We start from the raw sequence: 19,755 nt of genomic DNA on the forward strand, positions 1-19,755 counted from the left end.
AGGGCGGGGGCACGGCCGCCTCCGCCGGCTCCCCCGGGCCGGGCCGGGCAGGGCCGCAGCCGCGCCGGGAGAGCCGTGAGTAACCGCGGGAGGGTCGGGAAGCGGCGGCGGGCACCCCGGGAGGAGGGATGCAGCCGCAGCCTTGCCCCCGCGGCTCCTCCCGTCCTCCCCGAAAACACGCCGTGACCCAGAAGTTTTGCCAGCGTGCTCCTGGTTTTCCAGCTGGCCGGGCGGGACGCCGCGGGGATGGGCCGCGGCGGTGCGAAGGGGGCTGCGGCACCGGCTGGAGCCCCGCAAAGGGCGGGATGGAGCTTGCCCTCAGCGGGGATGAGAAATGACCGCTTTACCCCCAGTTTACGCCGTCACGGGCCAGGAAAGCCGACAGCGGCGGGCGTGGGCGGTGGCTATCGGTCCCGCGGAGCGCCTGCTGACGAGCCCGGCCGGTGCAGGCACCCGCTGCGTTGGGCGTTAAAAATAGATGTAATAAAAAAGAAAAGGGCGCGGAGGCTGCTCGGGGGAGGGGCGGGAGCTTTTGGGATGGGGGCGGCGCGCCCCCGGGCATCTTTCCCTGCCCCCAAGCCGCCCCCCCCACCCCAAAAGAAGTAGGGGGCCCCTCCGGGGGGGCACACCCCACATGCGTTTGGGGTGACGGGTCTGCTCCCCCCCCCGCCCTTTTCCCTTTACCTGCCGCCGCCCCGGCACCGCCCCGGCGGGGGGTGTCGGCCCGTCCGCGGCGGGGGCAGCGGGGCGTGGGGGCTGTGGGTGGCGGTGAAGGCGGCGTGTGACAGATGTCCTCCTCTGACAGCTCTCGGTATCAGCCCAGTGGCTCCCTGCCATTGGCTCAGTGCAGCCGACCGGCAAGGCTGCTCGCTATAATAACACTATGCCTGCCAGAGGCGGCAGCTCAGACGGCTCCGCCGCGGCCGTGCTGCCGCTCCTCCCCCGGCAGCCAGCGCCGCGCCGAGCCTGAGGGGCTGCACCGCCCGCCCTCCCCGCCCGCCCCTCAGCCGGCCGGCGGCGGCGCCGCACATGCCGCGGGGCCCTGCCGGCCCTGGCCCTGGCCCTGGCCCTCGCCCTCCGAGCCGAGGCCGGCCTGAGCGCCCCGCCGGTGGCGGGGAGGCGGCCCCGGCCCTATGGAGTGCTACTACATCGTCATCAGCTCCGCGCACCTCAGCAACGGGCACTTTCGCAACATCAAGGGAGTTTTCCGAGGCCCCCTCAGCAAGAACGGGAACAAAACTCTGGTAATGGCTTCTTCTTTTGCCTCCCCCGTCCTTCCTCTTCACGGCAGCGTCTCCGGCTAACTGGAAACCGCTGCGTGTGCGTCGCCAGCGATGCGGGCAGCCGGGGTGCTGGCCGGCTTTTTTGCGCGGTCGATGGTGTCTTCACCGCCGCGAAGATGCGGCGTCCTCAGCCCCCGCCTGCCGGGCCCCCCTCCTTGCCGGGGTGCTCTCCCCGGCTCCCCGTATTCCCTGGGGCAGCCTGTGCGGCGGCAGGGTAGGGGCTTGCGGGTCCTTTCCGAGCTGCCGACGCGGAGGCTGGCTGTGGAGGGAGGAGGTTGCGAACGGGAAGCCCAGCGACCCTCCTCGGCGGGGAGCGGCGGGGCTGGGGCTCTGCCGCCCTCAACCCGGGGGGAGCTCGGGGAGGAGGCGGCAACTGCTCCGCCGAGGCGGCTGCTGGGCATCCCCCGGCGAGGAGGGCTCCGCCGGGGTCACCAGGTGACTGGCTGGCTGGCTGCCTCCCACCGCCCCCGGTGCCGGGGGCAGCTGGAGGTCCTGCTTGACGAAGTGAAGAAGGGACCCGAAACTTGTTTACTTGAGGTCTGAGCTTTCTGGGTAGAGGGGTTCATTTGTTTGAGGATCGCTTCAGAAACGATATACGGTTTTGTTTGTCAGTTGCCAAGTTTTTCAAAAGCAAAACTCTTGGTTTGAAAGGAATTGAAGGGTTGAGGCAATTTGGCTAGATACTCCGGAGAGTCTGCATAGGCTACTAAAACCGTTTCTGTACCCGTATGCTGTACTTTGATATCTTTATATCTGTTGGATATTTGCTGACTTGTTTGGACTTGCTTCACTACTATTACTGAACTTTAATGGCAGAGTTATGATGCGATAGTATTGGCAATACATGTGCTCTCCTGCCTGCTCAGATAAAAGGGATGTAGGATAACAGCAGGCTGGGTGAACTGCATCACGTAGCATCTCAATCACGGCACAATAAAGTGTGGACAGATGTCTGGAGTGTAGGATGGAGCTGAAAAAGGGGCTTAGCCACGTTGTTTATCGCGCTCTCCCATCACCGTCTTATTCCGAAATCCCCTTTTGAGGAGATGGAGCAGAACTTACCATGTTCTTCTTCCCTCGAATGCACGACCTATGTTGATGGGGAATTTACTAAAGTACTTAATGTTTGCTAGAGTTGGCAAGCTTGCAATTTTTCCCTAAATAAAGAGATTAAAGCAAGTCCAAGCCAAGTCATAAAAATAGTAACTACTACGAGAAAATCTGAGGCAGATTTTTTGGACTGTTCCAAATGTAAAGTTCCTGTTTTCACGTTGTAAATCTTACCGCAATTTTAGTTGCTGAGGATTCTGCATATTTTTCTGTTCTGGATTACATCCTTAGAATTTTAAACAAGTATTTGTAGTATCCATAAGATGGCAATATGTGTGTAATATTTCACTGTTACAGTTGCAAAACCAAGATCTGCTGCAGAAATATTTGATACACTTTAAATAATCGCACAATGCATCGCCTTCTTTCTACTGAACAATTTCAGTAAAGTGTATTTGGCAGGACTGAGAATACTCTGATGTAACTTTTGGACTGTGTATTATCTTGCGATTCATAATTGGTTCTGCTTCAATAGCATTTTATTCTTGCTTTTTTATTTTTTTCTCTTGGCAAAAAAGCAGCCCTGCATTCTCAACATTCCTGATTGATTTATTTATTGGTAAAAACAGTAGTGACCAAAATATGTTGGGGAAGACTGGTGTTAACTTAAAATTCAGATAAACATACTGTGTAGGCTTTGAAACACTCTTACTCTGGGAAGGAATTTAACTCAACTCTGTTCTTCAGTGAGATAGAATAGATGTGAGGGGGAGAAAAGATAGTATTGGTTGTGGATTTGCCTTACCCTTAAAAGCTTTTGTTGTGGGAAGTGAGCAAGTGTAACTATCAAAGTTTTTGCTGGGGTAAAAAGGGAGAGTTCTTGATATTGCCTCTGTGGGCAGTAAAATTAAATTCTTGACTGTGAAATAAATAGCGTATATCCAGATGTCAAGACTCTTATTTACGTTTGAGTGATTTTTAGTTTAAAGGAGGTAGAGATACCATTGGGTCGTGATATAGGGTGACTGGATAGTTCAGACTAATAGTTCTGAGGTGCTGGAGTACATTTTGGCCAGCTTCTGTAGGAAAGTCAAATGCTATAGTGTTTCAGAGCATCAGTCACTTTCACTGTAAATAGGCTTTCAAACTTAAAAAGATGAAAATATTTATTAATACCAAGTAGAACGTCTTTAGAAGTTCTGATAAGAGTGCAGCCTTTCAATATGCTCTTGGTGTATTTCATCCTAGGATAAGACTAGGAGAAACAGCAATTTGTAAATCTAAAACCCAGAAATATTTTGGAGCTGCTCTCAGACATATCTTCCTATTTTGCTCTAAAGCATTCAGTCCGTCTTCATCTGTGCTCCAGGCTTTCTAAAATCACTGCTTCCTCGTAAACTGAGGAGAACCTGAAAACAACCTCTGCTTTGCACAGTGTAGAATTGCTTCTGTGCAAAACTTACGGTATTTGTTAAGCTTTGCTTCTCTAAAAGTTCTGCTGTCACTATCTAGAAAGGAAGACGACTACACATGCTGTAGCAGAATTTCACAGCAAGTAGGAAAGTGCTGGTCCTAGTCAAATGATGAAGTTGTGGTTTCAAGATGATTTCATGTAATGTATCTTCAAACCCAGAGCTGGTTAGGCTTTGGGTGAGGAAGGTGCTGAGGGCTTTTGGCTACTGTCCCACTCTGGAGTGACCTGGTATGCACCTGCAACTCGTCTTTTTTGCCCTATTCCCCAATATATGCCACTAAGAAACACTTTTCTCTGACTGTCCCTGCAGGTGATCCTTACGTGTTCATCCTCTGCCTGTGTCCTGTTTCATACAGAATTAGTCATTTAAAGCTTTATGAAGCTTTGGTTCAAAGCTCCCAGAAGGTAACAGGAAGAAAGAGCTGCAAACCCTTGCTCACCTAGCAGGGAACATGAAACACAAAACTCGGTCTTTCCAAAAAAGTCTTTTGCAGTGGAGAGCATCAGAGGGTTACTTTTTGGTAAAAAAGATGGAGTAACTATTGCCTAGTTCCCAGGCATAGCCTTTATCTAAGTCATCTCTACCTGTAATGCCTACTGAGTGCAGGGCTTTGAGATGAGGTTGTTTGGGAGGGGGAGAGAAGTGGGAGAGGGATGAAGATACGAAGTAGGAGAAGGAAGGGAAGGCCATGGTTCTCTTCCTCAAGGGAAGATGTATGGGGAAAACCTGAGTTTGGAGAGAAGTGAAAGGCACAAGAGGGAACAAAGCAAAGGGTTGATCTAGGCAAACTGAGAAAAGAGGCTACTGTAAAAACCCCACTTTTTTAATTAAATAAAATAAGGAAAAAATGCTTGTGAATGAACCTTTAGTGAGATGGTGGGGGAAAATGAAGGAATGCATTATCTATGTATAGTTCTGGGTGCCTGATGGCACAGCTTTGCACTATACAGAGTATTTGTGCTCCCCCAGGCCCACTGGGTGACTGTTCAGTGTGGGTAGGGCCCACTTACCCAGTTGTAATCTGCTGCTCCTTACTGGAAAAAAAAAATCTGAATTATGAATTGATGGGGAATGGGCTCAGCATATGTGGAAGAATAGCATCCAAACTCTTAAAATTCTTTCAGAAAATGGAGCAGTTCGGTTAAAAGACATTGGTAGTATTTGGGCTGTTGGATAAGGCTTTATCCTCTCCCTCGGCAGTTTCTAGTGTCTGAAATATCCTTCAAGTATGTACAGTCTTGTAATGATAGCTATGACTGCAGTGCTCCGTGGCAGCTCTTCAGAAGGGATTTTTTTGTTGGTGGAGTACTGGCCAAGTGAACCAACTGCTGACTGGTCTTTGTGTGGCAGATGGTTTTTGAACAAGAAACTCAAAACTTAGTGTGTGGGTCAATAATACGCAATGATGTTGCAAACTTCTGATGTTCTTTCTGTGGTTTTGTGTAATATTGCTTATGGCTTGGTGTTTTAATCAATGAATATAGGCCCGATTGCTTGGCTATTTCTTGTCAGGGTTCATACTTGGTGACTTTAAAGCTTTTCCCAAGGCTGTTCTTTTTAGCAGTAGCAGTTTATAGAAATTTGTTTGCTACAAACTCTTTTGTCTATGGATCTCCTGAAGTGTTCATGCGCTTACTGTGTTCTTTTTTTTATGCCTTATGTTATTGATGCCAAATTACACTAGCCTTTCTTGTAATTCATCTTCCTTTCTGTGGCTGCTATCTTGCATCTAGCTTATAATCTCAAAAAGTATTGAAACTCGTATGAAAAAATAGCTCTCTGGAGGCAGAAATCAGTTGTTTGGAGTCACCACCACAGGTGATTTGCTAAATCCTTAAAATGTCTTTCAGAATATAAACTGAACCATTTTAAGGTATTATCCTAGTTACGTGTATGATCTCTGGTTGGTCATCAAGAGAACTGACTCTTTGCTTCGTCTTCTGAGTAGCTGGTACCTGGGTGGTGACTCAATATCTGCTATTTCACCCTAAGGTATTCCACTCATGTAAATGGCTCTGTATCTGTTTCATTGAGACTTACAGTGATGGAGAACTGGTGGTGTAGGACCCATTCACTTCTTTTAATTGGACAAATAAATTTTCTGTGTTGGTGATCAGAATGAGTAAGGTCCTATTACTTGCCCAAGGAGGTCAGTGAAAAGTTTAGACCTTTATATGGTATAAATTGCTACTGTAATTCTAATTCTAAGTCTCTTGTTATCCTGGTTTCAGCTGGGCTAGAGTTGATTTTCTTTTTAGTAGCTGGTATAGTGTTATGTCTTGGATTCAGTATGAGAAGAATGTTGATAACACACAGATGTTTTCAGTTGTTGCTAAATAGTGTTTAGTCTGAAGTCAAGGGTTTTTCAGCTTCTTATGCCCAGCTAGCAAGAAGGCTGGAGGGGCACAAGAAGTTGGGAGTGGACACAGCCAGGGCAGCTGACCCAAAGTGGCCAAAGGGATATTCCATACCATGTGACATCATGCCCAGTATATAAACTGGGGGGGCTTGGCCTGGGGGGGATCGCTGCTTGGGAACTAGCTGGGCATCGGTTGGTGGGTGGTGAGCAATTGCATTGTGCATCACTTGTTCTGTATATTCCAATCCTATTGTTATTATTGTCATTTTATTATTGTTATTATTATTAGTTTTTTCCTTTCTGTTCTATTAAATTGTTCTTATCTCAACCCACGAGTTCTACCTTTTTCTTTCTGATTCTCTCCCCCATCCCACTGGGTGAGGGGGGGGGGAGTGAGTAAGAGGCTGCATGGTGCTTAGCTGCTGACTGGGGTTAAACCACGACACTTGTTGATACTGATAGAAAGTAGGTAGGATCAGAAATTTCCTGGTAAGTAGTTGGTTAAAGGACTGTAGTTTCAAATGTACCAAGCATAGAAATCTATTATTGTGTGTAACAATCTCTGTATATGCACATATATATATATAGGTTTATATTTTGGTTATAAATATGTACACAGGGTACTTCAGGGGTAGAATTGAAATAGTGATCCCCAGCTCCAAGGGAGACAGGCACAAATGATCTCAAATGGGAATCAAAACTCTGAACTCGTGGTAGGCTCTGTGGAGAGGAAGATCATGTGAACTTCAGTTGACTACCATGTAGTACAGCTTCATGCCTCCCAGTCAGCTTGGACGTGGGTGCAGGGTGTGCATATCAATCTTTAAAATACAACATGGGTACAGGTCTGTCTAAAAGGCTGTTGGATTTCTGTTTAGACCCTCTTTTAATAATCCAATTGTTTGTACCATTCGCTGTCTTGCTTTTTAGGTTTATTGAACAAAACTGCTTGGAATTTTTATTTATATACCTCTGTGTGTGTGTGTATATTTAAATACCTGTAACTTCTTCTAAAAGTTCTAGGGCTTAGTTCTGCTTTTATAAAAACTCCGTGGAGTTCACATACTGATACACTAGTGTCTTCTGAAAATGATATCTGTTGTTCAGGCTGTCTGTTGTCTTTAGTTCTTTCACCTTTTGTAGAATATTTTTGTATTTCCAGATCAACTAAAGTATGTTGTGGTGGACATAAAAATCTATTCTGTAAGAATTTCTCTGACAAATATCCATACCCTACTACAGTAAGAAAGCAGTAAACTGCCTGTAAAACAGCTTTCCTGATGAAGAATACTGAAGCTGTTGTGCTCCTGCATGATCAGGTGGAAATGTCTGCTGATTTCAAGCTGTCTAATACATGTATAAAATAAACAGTACTTACCATAGGTTTATTTTAAATACTGGTAAAAACAGGTCCTGCAGTTCTGTTTGCCATATCGTGTATTGCCAGTAGCTGAGGGTAATTTTTAAATTATATGTTATATATGCAGAATTTACTAAAACTATTGCAACATATTGTTTTTCATCTTTAGTGTTGCAGAGTTTGTAGGGTAGAGTTGCTAGGCTAGAGTTATATTGGTTAAGGGAGAAAAATCACCTGTTACTTTCATCAGTGGTTTGTCCCCTGTGGATCTGCTAATGTCTTTGGCGTTTCAGTGTGCTCATGGCCTGAGTTTGGAACTTGAAAATGTTTGTATCTTTTCTATGAGAGAAGCTGAATAGCCCTAACTCATTAAAATACTAAAATGACAAAATAAATTCTACCTAATTTAATTTAAATAGTTAATCAGTGTCACTTAAATCATGATTGAAAACCAACCACTCAGAAGACAACAAAATAATTTGGTAAAATGGAAGTAACAATAAAATCTTACCTGTATTCTACTTCTGGAGCTCATTTGTATGAACATGACTTTTTTTTTAATAAGTCTGTTGGTAATAGTGCTGATTCAAGGCATCATCAACAGGTTCGTCTCGGTGGGTTGAGTGAACAGGAGGCTATTGTAATTGAGGTACATTTCCAAAGCAACTCTGAGAGGTCGCAAGTCTCATGCAGTGAGATGCGGCACTCATGTCTGTCAGACTTGGTACGAGTGGATCGTCTGGTCCAAAAAATAGCAGGAGCCGGAGTCCAACGTGCAGCAGATTTAAACTGGGACAGCTTCTGATTCAGAGCAACTACTGAGGCAGACTTTTGTACTGTAAAAGCTTATTAAATGCATGGTAAGCTTCAAACACATCAGTATTCTGTTGAATGTAATTAGACTATTACCATGGTGAAATTAGTACACTTGTTTAGTTTTTTCAGATCAGGGCCTTAAAGAGTAAGTCTGAGGAGAGCCTTTGCCTTGAGTATTTTCTGATGCAAATATCCATAGCAATCTCTTAGCTCAGAGATACATGACATTAATTTTAACACGTTGCTCAGACTGGAAAACAGTGTTGCTAACACGTTGTTTTAGCATGCTGCTAACTGGAAAACAGCAAGTTGGCTTTTGTCTTTTCAAAACCACACATATATTTTTGGATTCATTAAACTTACTGAACCTTCTCAAGGTGCAGGTTGCATTCTAAAAGCCTCAGCTTTCCTGTAGGCTGTGGGAACATACAGCTTTTCTGATGTTCCCATCAGCAGGGATTCAGCATTGCAAAAAGTAGTTAACTGTCAGGAGCACATCTAGAGGACACTGAGTAGTAGCCTTTAGGTTTAGCACATTGGGTTTTCAAGTAGGACTTGTCTAAGCAGCTGCAAGATCTTGGATGCCCCTAACTGGTGACAGTTAGAGTATTTCCTTTTTTAAATGGCCTTTAGGTATGCTAACAGGAACAATTAATCTCTGCAAAAATCAAAGCTATTGAATAGATGCATCTTGAGATGTAGGGATGACTAAAATAATCCCACAAAATCAATCCAGAGCATTTTCAGTTATTTAATGTCTTAATACAGTTAATGATGACGGTGGCCTGATTTATAGCATAGATCCTTTAACACTGCCTGGTGGTGGTGGTAGAAAGTGACTTGATTTTTTCTATTTGCTCACTTGTGATTCAAGTGTAAACACGGGAGAAGGAGTGATCCTTCCTAATTTAGCTGTATCTGGCCAATCCCCTATAAACAAACACTAGTCAAATCCTTTTATTTTTCCACACATTTTTGAAGTGGGAACAAATGCTTTTCCTTCAGTTTTCTTGAGAGATCGTTATTTTATGAGCTGTCACTTAATGTTGTTGAAAAAAACCCAAAGTAAACAAACCAACATTTACTCACAAGGAGGCACAATATTTGTCATGTTTAACCTTGTTTTGTCAATAGAGATAAGAAACTGCCTGAAGGCGTCAGGAAACTGGAATTTTAAACTCATAGTTTAATTGATTTATTTTGTTAAAATATGTTTGCTATTCCCTTCCTCTGAGGACTAGCTATGGCAGGGGTACAGATTGGGCAGAGGGTTTCATTTTTCCCTTGGCACATAGGGTGTTTGTTTCGAACCAGCTGAGTTGTGTGTGAACATGAATTTCTGTGGAACCCGATTTTTTTTTAATTAGTTCAGATAGTAAATTTCCAAATATTTTCAACATGGAATTTTAAATGGTGGTAGTTATACAAATAGTGTTGTAAGAAAGGAAATGCAAATTCTTCCCCCACAGCTCTTAGAGCAAATCCTCAAATAAGGCCTGGAGGGTAATCTCCAGGTCTCCTTCCTGGCATTGCTTTCCTCATTGCATACGATAAAGAAAAAGGTTTTGATTTAAAATTCTTGAAACATCTTGGAAAATGTTTAGATTTGGCTTGAAGAACTGAGAGAGATGTTCTTTTTTCTTTCAATATCTCATCGATATTCTTGGTTTGTACAAATGATTTAGGACGCAGGCTTTTTGTCTGACCGTGCTGATTTGCATTGCTTTAAATTTTTTGTGTGTGTGTGTAAAAATGATATTTTTAGAGAGAGTCCTTTACCCAAATAGAAAGTGATCAGGCTACCTCTTCTGGGACCCAGCTCAACTCAAATATTCATGTTGCTAGACTTCTCACAGCTAGCGTATAGCCGTATTGCTTACATTGGCCAAGTCTTGGTCAGGTTGTTTTCTTTAAAACTTTGTAATGCAAAATGTCTGGCAGAATTTGTTTCTTCACCCTGTAGAAATAAGTTTCTGGACTAGGAAAACTGCTTCCTTTCCAGCTTACTGATAACATACTTCCACAGCAAATACAAATCCATGTATCTGAGACTTGTGAGACTGTAATTTAAAAAAAAAAAAAAAAAAAGTCAGTCTTTTCTGTGTGTAGGTGTCCATAAAGTCTGTGGAGTTTGTTTTCAATAAATACACTTACAACTTGATTTGCATGGCAGAATGTATTTGTTCTTTTTGGGTATCTCTTTAAATAGCTGCAGTTTCTAAGTATTTAATTTCTGCTGAAAGTGTTTTTAACAGGAGACCACAATACCCATTACAGAATAGCGTATCAGCTTCTGCTTCATAAAAAGGATTTTGATAAAATGTCTGGAGTTAAAACTTGGGGACGCTCTTGGGTCCATATAGGGTTATGATGCTTGCAGGGGTCTAGCCGAGCAGTCTGTGAAACAACCTGAGCCTAAATCTGTAAAGCAAGATGCTTTTAATTTATTTTTTTTAAACTAGACATTATTGAAACTTCGCATTATGTAGGCAAGTTTCCTTAAAGATGTTTAATTGTATAAGATGTTTGGTCGCACTCTGTTGGAAGCAGTCGGCTTTATCACGAGAGAGAATAGCGTGGGCAAAGATGTTCACCTGAAGCCTTGCCGGTCTCTAAACCTGCCAGTCCCAGGCTCGGCATGTAGGTCTTGGGCTGTTCCCAATTTGCAAGTTTGCTTTCTGCCCTTTTCAGCAACACTGCTGCTCTGTGCTAGGAAAGACAGATGTGTAGTCTCATCTTGCATCCAGTTCACTTCCCGGTTAATTGCTGGCCATGCTGGGAAGGAGCGGAGGAGTGGCATTGAGGAGCGCTGGTGAGGTGCGGCAGGGAGGATGGGATAGTGACCTGAGCAGCACCTGGGTACCAGCTGCGCGACAGCACTCTGCCTTTCCCTTCCCAGTGCGCAAGGGGTAAGTGTGTCATCGGTGGCTATGGCCTTGGGAAAAGGCAGGGTTTTTTTTTTTAAATGTACTTGTGGCTACAGTAATAAGCTTCTCTGGACCAACAGAATTGAATTAATCAGTGAAGGTAACTAACTTCTACATTAAGGCTTTGTTGTGTGGTTGGTTTTCTTTTTTTTAAATTTTATTTTTTTTGGTGTTAGCATTTTTTTTGTATGTTTGGATAACTTGCTTTTATACCCCCAAATATTAATACTGAGGAAAACAGAAACTTGTAGGAGATACCAAGAATGACTTACACATTTTATTAATGCAAAACTAATTTTTATGCCCTGCTTTTAACAGCACAGGAAGATGTTTATCTGGATGTTAAGTACTGACTATTTAATCACCTCATTTGGTTTCTAAATGTAAAAAAAATGGCAAAGAAGTGGTATAAATAACTTTATACCAGAGATGTTGGGTTTCTTAAGTGCTTGCAGCTTAGCACACTAGACTATAGTCTCCACCAGTTTTGTTTTGTTTTTTTTTTAAAGCATTGTATTTTTACAAAATACTCTTTATTGTCAAAAAAAGTGATAAGTTTAGGTTTGCTTAGAAGTGAGACTCTGGAAACTTAATGTAATTACGTAAAGAACATTATGCTCTTTTACATGAGCAGCAAACAACTGTTTATACAAATGAAATAGGGGTTTTCATAGACTTTTTTTAAAGCAAAATACATCTTATGCTGCTTATTTGATACATTCTTAAAATATAGTTAGTTGGTGCTTTAGAATACTCTCAGGTTAGCAGTGGAACATACTGCTGAATAGATTTGGAGTTTGTTGGTTCTTTGCATTGATTTTTCTAATAGTAATGCTGATTTTCTGATGGTGGTAAGGAAAATTTTATCTTATGAGGGAGAAAAATCAGGATAATACTGCTTGTCTTTCTGCTGTGCAAATGAGCCACTAAATCATCTGACACCTGTTTGTTTGGCAAATAGCAGATGTGAGTGAACTAGCAGGTAGAATTAAGAATTAGAAAGAGATTAAAACAGTTTTAAAGGACCACTTCCAGAGGTTTATGGAATTGTAATACTAATGACCTGTTGAGCAGAGAGAAGAGCTTGCTTCCAACAGGATGTCAAAAATGCTTTAGAGTTTCTTTATGAAACACCTTTGAGTGCTTGTGGGTATGGAAGTGTCAAGGCAATGTAATTAGAAAAACTCTACAGAAACGTGGTAGCTGTATCATTATGCTGGCAATTGCAAGTGGTAATGGAGTGTGCCCAGAGTGGACCTGCTTTGTAAATAACGGAGAAGTAAAGAAGAAAAGTGGAGTTTTCCAGTGTGCTTGTATTTGAGGGGAAACTGCAGCTAGGTATGCGAAGGAAACAAAAATACCCAATCTGTTTCGTGCAGAGAAAGGAAAGGTTACCAAACAATAGCAAAAAATTACAGTGACTAATGATAAGATGGAACTGGAGAAGGAGAATAACTATAGCTCAGGGACAAAGGTTTGCCTGTCACTGTCAGCATATTCGTGGCGGCAGTGTCTGCCTTGTTCGTTCAGGTTATTGCATTGAGAAATGGGATGGACTTGGAGAATTATTGCTCTGACTCCTCTTGGAGGTGTGCGGTGGGAGGCAACGGGCACAAGCTGGGACATGGGAAATCTGATCGGGTACAAGGAAAAAGAAAAAATTTGAGGGTGGTCAAGCACTGGAAGAGGTTGTCAGAGACTGTGGGCTGTCTGTCCTTGGAGATGCTTAAAACTTGACTGAGCAGCCTTAATCTGCTCGGCTGTGGTTTTAAGCAAGGGGTAGGACTAAATGTCCTTTCCACCCTCAGTCAACATTATGGTTCTGTGTTTGATCTGTAGGAGAGTGGCTTTTAATTTAATCTCCTGTAATGAGGTTCCTCGGGGAGCGAGGCATGTCACTGTCATGTCCTGCTCACAGGCTTTGGGACCACTGGGTGCTCGTGGCTCACCTTGTCCCAGATGATGGCTGGCTGGCAGGAGTGGTGTCTCCACTGACTTCCTCTGGGGATCTCCTGATATGTCAGAGGTCTGAAATACAGTGCTTGTTTCAGCTCTGAGTAACAAATAAATCAAATGCAACTATTAAATCTACTTATGATTTCTTTTTAGGGATTCCCGAGCTGAATCATGCGATTCATAGTCAGTGACCCAACTTGTAATTAAGAAAGATGATGGACTCGGAACTTGTCCAAAACTAATTCATGTTTAGCTCTTGCTCTCCACAAATCATATGCGTTATCAGCAGTATTTTATACTTTTTCATATTAAAAATTGCTGAAGTATATAATCTTAATTTTGGAAAGGCTTTTAAAAGCTACTCAGGAGCACTACCGATGGAGGAATTGATTTGTTGTCATTGGAACAGGATTGTGCAGAAGCAAGAAAAACTAAAGCTGCGCATTTTCTAAAGGCATTGTATGCTGCACTCCTGCATTACTGGAGATGCAGATTGTTGCAAAGAGGGAAAAATAAGGAATAAGCCAAAAAGCTTATCTTCTTCAGCCCACAGAGCTCATAGAGAGTGGGGTGGGGAGCGTATACTTCCATAGTTTGAGTATTTCCAGGAAATTGGTCAGGTATTTTGCATCTTTTCATACAGTGGGTATAGTCTGCTTATGGGTTGATTTTGTTTGTTTTTATATGTTCAGTTTATATTCTATATTTCTATATATTATATTTTATATAATATAAAATATTCTTATATATTATATTTTAATATATTCTGTATATTCAGAGCTATTGTTTGACATAGTGGTGTGGCATCATACTAATTTCTTATAGTTCATGATTTATGTAGAGCAAATACGATTCTGAGGGAAGGCAGTGCCAAAGCTCTTTATGAGTGGCTGAATCTCTCTTTTCTGTAAGAGGGGGCTATTTGATACAAACAGGCAGTTTCCAATTAATTGTGTGGGACTGAGCAAAAAACCAACCTTGGAGAAGTCCCCATAGAGCAGATCTGAGCACGTGAAGACTGTATATGTTCTCCCTTCGCCTCATCACAGGTAGCAGAAATTTTGAGCTTGCTTTGAAGTGCTCTGGGCGCTGCAGGCCAGGTAGTGGCTAATGCTGACCATGTTGTAGTCAAGAGATGAGTGTTTGATTTGTTTTTCAAATCAGTTAGTAAAGTAACTGGAGCCATATATAATTGCCTTCTAAAAAAAACTGTCAGAAGTTTGATGCATAGTAAATGTGAAAGCTACAATATGGAATAAATTATCAAATGGCTCAAGTTCAGTGTCTCTTTGAAGACTACGGGGGTGGGTAGAGGAAATTACGCTTGTATTTTACACCTGCCAAATTGAATTACAGCAACAAATCTGTATAATTACAATTCAGAGACCATGATTTATTCTCAGAGTTAGGTAATTAGAAGCAGGACTACACTTGAAGGTTCAAATTGGATTCTTAGAATCCCTTACATGAATATGACCTGTACAGAAATCAGTGTTTTCATCTCTTCTATTTTAAGAATTTTGAATCGTAATGTAAAGTGACTCATCCATTATTTCCTCATCTCTTCATCAGTGAGACGCACAAGAAATTGTTCCTTTGATTGTTTCCCTGCAAATGTGAAATCTTTACGGTTTCTTCTCTTTTCAACAGGCATTCATAAATCCAATTAACATTAATGAGACTCCCATGTGTGCATTGAGAGAAAAAAAATGGACCTTTTGTCTCTTAAAGTATGTGTTTAACTGCAGAAAAAATGAAGAGAAAGCTTTTGGTGAATTACAGGTTACAAAGTCAGTAGCTTCTATCTCATTTTCGCAGCAGCTAACACATTCCCCTGCTTCTCTCTCCCCTGTCAAGGGTCCTTGTATAAGCTATAAATGTGGGATGAGCAGTGGTATCGGTGAAGTGGAGAGCGCTATTATTACCTCCAGTTCTAAGATTAATTACTAATAGGCCACATTTTCAACTGAATGGCAGGATTACAATAGGGTTAATGTGATTATACTTCTGTTCCTTGACATAACTCTGTGGGAACAGAGTGAAAAGAAGTAAAAAATATTAATATCTCAGTGACCTATAAAGAATAAATACTTAGTGCACTTGTTCTTCAGAGGTTCTCCTGTCATCCCTCTAAAGAATAGGATTGATGTTGCAGTAAGTTAGTGACATTTTGTATTATTCAGTAATATTTCTTGTTTACTTGTTGGGGGCTCTTAGAGCGGCTATGACTTTCCTGATGACGTAGGAGGTCTTGACTGAGCTCAGTGCTGTTAGTAAATGAATTGAGTCTTAGTAAATTAAATGCTGACATCTAGAAAAGTATCTGTTCCTGTAGCTGGCAAAACAGTCTCAGCACAGGGAATTTTGCTTAATTTAATTTATTGTCAATTAACACCAACTTTTGCTTACTGATTTGGGTATTGGGGTTGGGAAAGAAGACTTAAATTGAGGAAACACTTCCTTAAATTTGGCAGTGGTGAAGCTTGGGTGGGGCAGGCGGCTCACAGCAGTGTCATGACCGACCATGATGGGCATGGGGTCCACCACGTGTCCCACTGCAGGTCGCCCTGCAGCCCTCCACCACCCAGACCTGCCGCGTGCCCCCAGTACACCCCCTGAGTCACAGCCGACATGCAAAAGGGCTCCGAGGAGCTCACTGCAGCATAAATACACTGAAACCATATGGTCTATCAGAATTGTAATATCACTTCAGAGGTTTAGAAATAGCATGTTTATTAGCTGTAATCACTCCAAGATTTTCATTCAAATGAATAGCCATAAGTACTCAATGTAGTTAAATTTCCGTACAAACCTGTTGTGCAGCTTGGTTCGGAATAGGAGGCATCACCATTCACATCAAAAAAAGAATGGTATAAGGCTCTTTGGTTGACCCTTGCGTTAGCAGCCATCTAGTAGGATCATGACTAGACTGCAGTCCGTGTAAGATTATCTAATGTGTACATCTGTATAGGATGCTCTATGCTTTAAAATAACTGTTGTTACACTTTTCTGTTAGGAAGCATTTCATGATACTATTATTATTTTGCAACTGTGTTTCCTCTGTGTTGCTTGACGTTAAGCCCGTTTTGTCTGGACTAGTTATTGTCCCTCCTTGGTGGTTAACATCCTTCAGATATTTGTGAGCTGTGAGAATCCTCATTACCTGCATCTTTTCCAAGAGTGGCATGCTTAGTGATTTTTCCTCTTCCTTCACACATCAGTTCTTCTAGTCTTGATTATGCTGTGCCTTTTTTTTTTTTTTTTTTTGGAACTCACTCCAGTGTTTCAATATGAATCTATCAAAATGGTTCCCAGTAGTCCATATAAAAGGTGAAATTAGAAGAATTCCATTTGTGTTTCTAGCAGTTCCGTAATGTTACAGATATTTGGGGGTGGATTGTGCAGTCTGTGTTTATAGTGACGTGCTTATTCTATACATAGTCTTACTAACATCATTGGGACGGCTCACTTCATCCTATTCTTATCACTTCCCCAATTCCCTCCTCCACTCCTCAGATTCCTTGCAGCAAATGCAGCATTTGGCTATGGGTAGAGCTTTTAGTTTTTCAGAGTCTTTAGTTGTGCTATGACTTCTCCATTGCCTTCGATCAGATATAATTTTCAACTTCTCAGGAAGGTGCTTTGATAAATCCCCGATTATAACCCTTGTAAGATAGACTTGTTTGTATTTTGTAAGAATAATGTGATCCTTGCCAGGAGCTGACAGATTTATTTCCTTCTGCACTGTTAATTGCTCAAACTTGTATATGTGTGTGTATATATTTGTTCTTTCCCTTGTGAAAGAACAGAAATAAATATGAAGCATTTCTACACAGAGACATAAGTTTTATTTCTGACCTCTTTGTCTTTTAATCTTTGCCTTTTTTCCCCCTCACGTGTTTTTTTGTTTTTTTTTTTTTTTCTCTCTCTGTGGAAAATCTGCCTAGCTTGGTTAGCATTTTGCTGTTGTTGTGCTCTGTGCAAAACTCACCTCAGTGGGTATGTCCGTTTTCTGTCATGGCTTTGACCTCCCAATCCACTTCAGCTGACTCTCCTTACATGCTTTTTCTGGTTAGTGGGATGATCTGAATTCAGTGAGGGTTTCTTTTGAATAAAACATCAAATTTGCTCCTTTCACTGCAGATATTTGGAAATGCCTGCATTGTGTTGAACTTGGATCTCACTGGTGATTCTTATACAGTTGTACAATTTAATTTTCTCAATTTTACCATCCTCACTAGATTGCAATTCTCATCACTTACCATCTACCACCATTTCGTCATAGACTGGATTTTTAAAATGACAGACATAAATTGAATGAAGTTGAGCTTCACAGCAGACAAATGCTAGTCACCAATACCCTTAAGTTAATTTTTACTTGTAAAGAAACATGAGAGCTGTCAAGATGTGTATTTAATCTGAGGAAGCATACTGCTTTTGCAACATCCATTTCCCAGTGATGCTCTAGACTGCCAGGCTGCAGAAATACCCATTGTGGTCAACTTTTTCATGACGGGACAAGCTCTTATATCTGTCTGTTCTCCTTCGCCCTTTGTCAGTGTGGAGAAGTACAGGACATAACTTGCTGAGATTTCATGTTATTTTGCTTTGGGCCAACTGTGCTGTTTTCTTCTGCTCCCTCTTTCTCTGTGCTGCGGAGCGAGGTGCCTGGAGCGTAATGCTAACCTGCCAGCTGGGGTGGCACAGCTACCTTGCTTTCACTCTGGTTAGAGTACTGAGTTTGGCAGTGAAAGGAAGGAAAGAAAATATCATAAAACTTTCAAATACAATGCTGACAAGTTAATATGTGTGCTTGAACACTTAAAAAAAAAAAAAAAAAAAAAAGAAATAAAATCCTGGGATGCCAGGATTGTCTGGTGAGCCTTCATTTTCATGACAAAGCTCTGGATTTGAGAAATACTTGAAGAAAATAAACAGATTTAGTGATTACTTTCCTTGACATCCTTGACAGTAAACTTTAATATTTTAATGTTTCTTGCTGCCTTTTCCTATTCCCCTGTTCCATTTCTTTTATATCTGCCATTTGGAGGGGTGAGGGCTGCCTATGACTACCTTACTTGTAATTGAAAAGATGATTTGCTAAATGCAATTCTCTGTTATAGTCTCTGTCCTTTTAAATTTCTGTCTGTCCCGTGCTCCTGCTTTTCTTTTCTTTTCCCACGTGCTCTATTTTGTGTGTTTTTCCTTTCTGGCTATACCTGCCTAATGCTGCTTGCTTTCTTTTTTGTATTTTTTGAGCTTTGTTCCATTTCATATCCCAAGTTTTTGCAAGTTATTTCTCAAAACAAGATGCCATTTTAGAACTAGATTAACTGCCTTTGGTCAATCAGAAAAGGAGAGTTCAAGCTCTGAGCTTTTGTTTTAACATTTTTTTTTTTTCTGTTAGAAGTAAAGAAGCATTTTTGATTATGTTTTAAGAGTAAGGTCTCTAATACAGTCTTAATTGCTTTGCTTGTTAATTTGTTAGATCTGGTACAGATTTAATGATATTGTTGCAGCTGGCATTTAGCTGATTGGAAAAACACGACCACGTATTTAGATACTGCAAATGACAGAATGGTAAAACTGGTTTATGCTACTCTATTTTTCTGCTTGTAATACTCCAGATTTGTTCTTGTGAGCAGTTACAAGTGAGAAAAATCCTCATGAAGCCTGACTAGACAGAACTCAGAAGTTTGTGTTTCTAAATGAGCATGTGGTTATTATTTCTTTTGATAGAAACCGACGAGGACACCAGGGTGAGGGGGTGTATGTGTGTGTGTGTGTGTGTGTGCGTGCACACCTAAGTATATATATACAAAAAATGTATTTTCAAGGTCATCATTCTTTTTACATTATGAACAGTGCGATGAAGGCAGGGTGTGTAAGCAGGGTGTGATCACATGGAAATGGAAAGATCTCTTGTAAAGCTTTCTTGCAATAATTTTTTTTTGTTTTCTTGGACAAGGAGACAATGGCAAAACTGAAGTCTGTTTTAAACAGTCCTTCATCGAGATGGTGAACACTTAATCTGATGTGAATTCACCTTCTGGTTTGTAAGATGAAGATCTGAGTTGTTGTTCATAACAAAAAGATGTGAAGAAGTAATGAAAAAGTGATTTTGAAGAAATTGGGAGGGGGTGAGGAAGCTGAGGAGGACTTGGCTGGTAACAAAGCATATGGATTGCTTCAATAGCATTGCTAGCAATGCTGAGGCGGGTCCAACTGCTGGTAGCTGGAAGAGAGCAATGTTCATACTGGCAGAAAGATGGACTTCCCAGAAAAGTTTGTGACTCTCCAGCCATTTCTTGAGCAGATCTCAAGGACCTGTGGCAGCATGTAGCTTTGCTGAGGTATGTAACGAGCTGTCTTGGTAATTGCTCATTCCGTAGTACTTTTGAGCTACATAAAGTCAAAAAGTCAAGAAGATATTAAAAAAGCGTATACTGAAAATTCAATATTGCTTAAACTTTGTGTTTTCTGAAAGGCATAGAGGAATGTTTATGAGAAGATTGTGAAACTTTTGACG

General features: G+C 41.8%; 1 protein-coding gene across 1 annotated transcript in view; it reads left to right on the top strand.

Moving 5' to 3' along the window:
* The first annotated feature begins 1,078 nt into the window (after nucleotides 1-1,078).
* The window catches only part of ZNF804A (zinc finger protein 804A), a 166,399-nt gene continuing 147,722 nt past the window's right edge, over nucleotides 1,079-19,755 (top strand). Inside the window, exon 1 of the mRNA XM_075027950.1 lies at nucleotides 1,079-1,244. Within this exon, the coding sequence (XP_074884051.1) occupies nucleotides 1,134-1,244 (111 nt within the window). The 5' untranslated portion in view covers nucleotides 1,079-1,133. The remainder of the gene's footprint in view (nucleotides 1,245-19,755) is intronic.

This window comes from Buteo buteo, chromosome 5 (genome assembly GCF_964188355.1).
Source record: "Buteo buteo chromosome 5, bButBut1.hap1.1, whole genome shotgun sequence".
Taxonomy (NCBI): domain Eukaryota; kingdom Metazoa; phylum Chordata; class Aves; order Accipitriformes; family Accipitridae; genus Buteo; species Buteo buteo.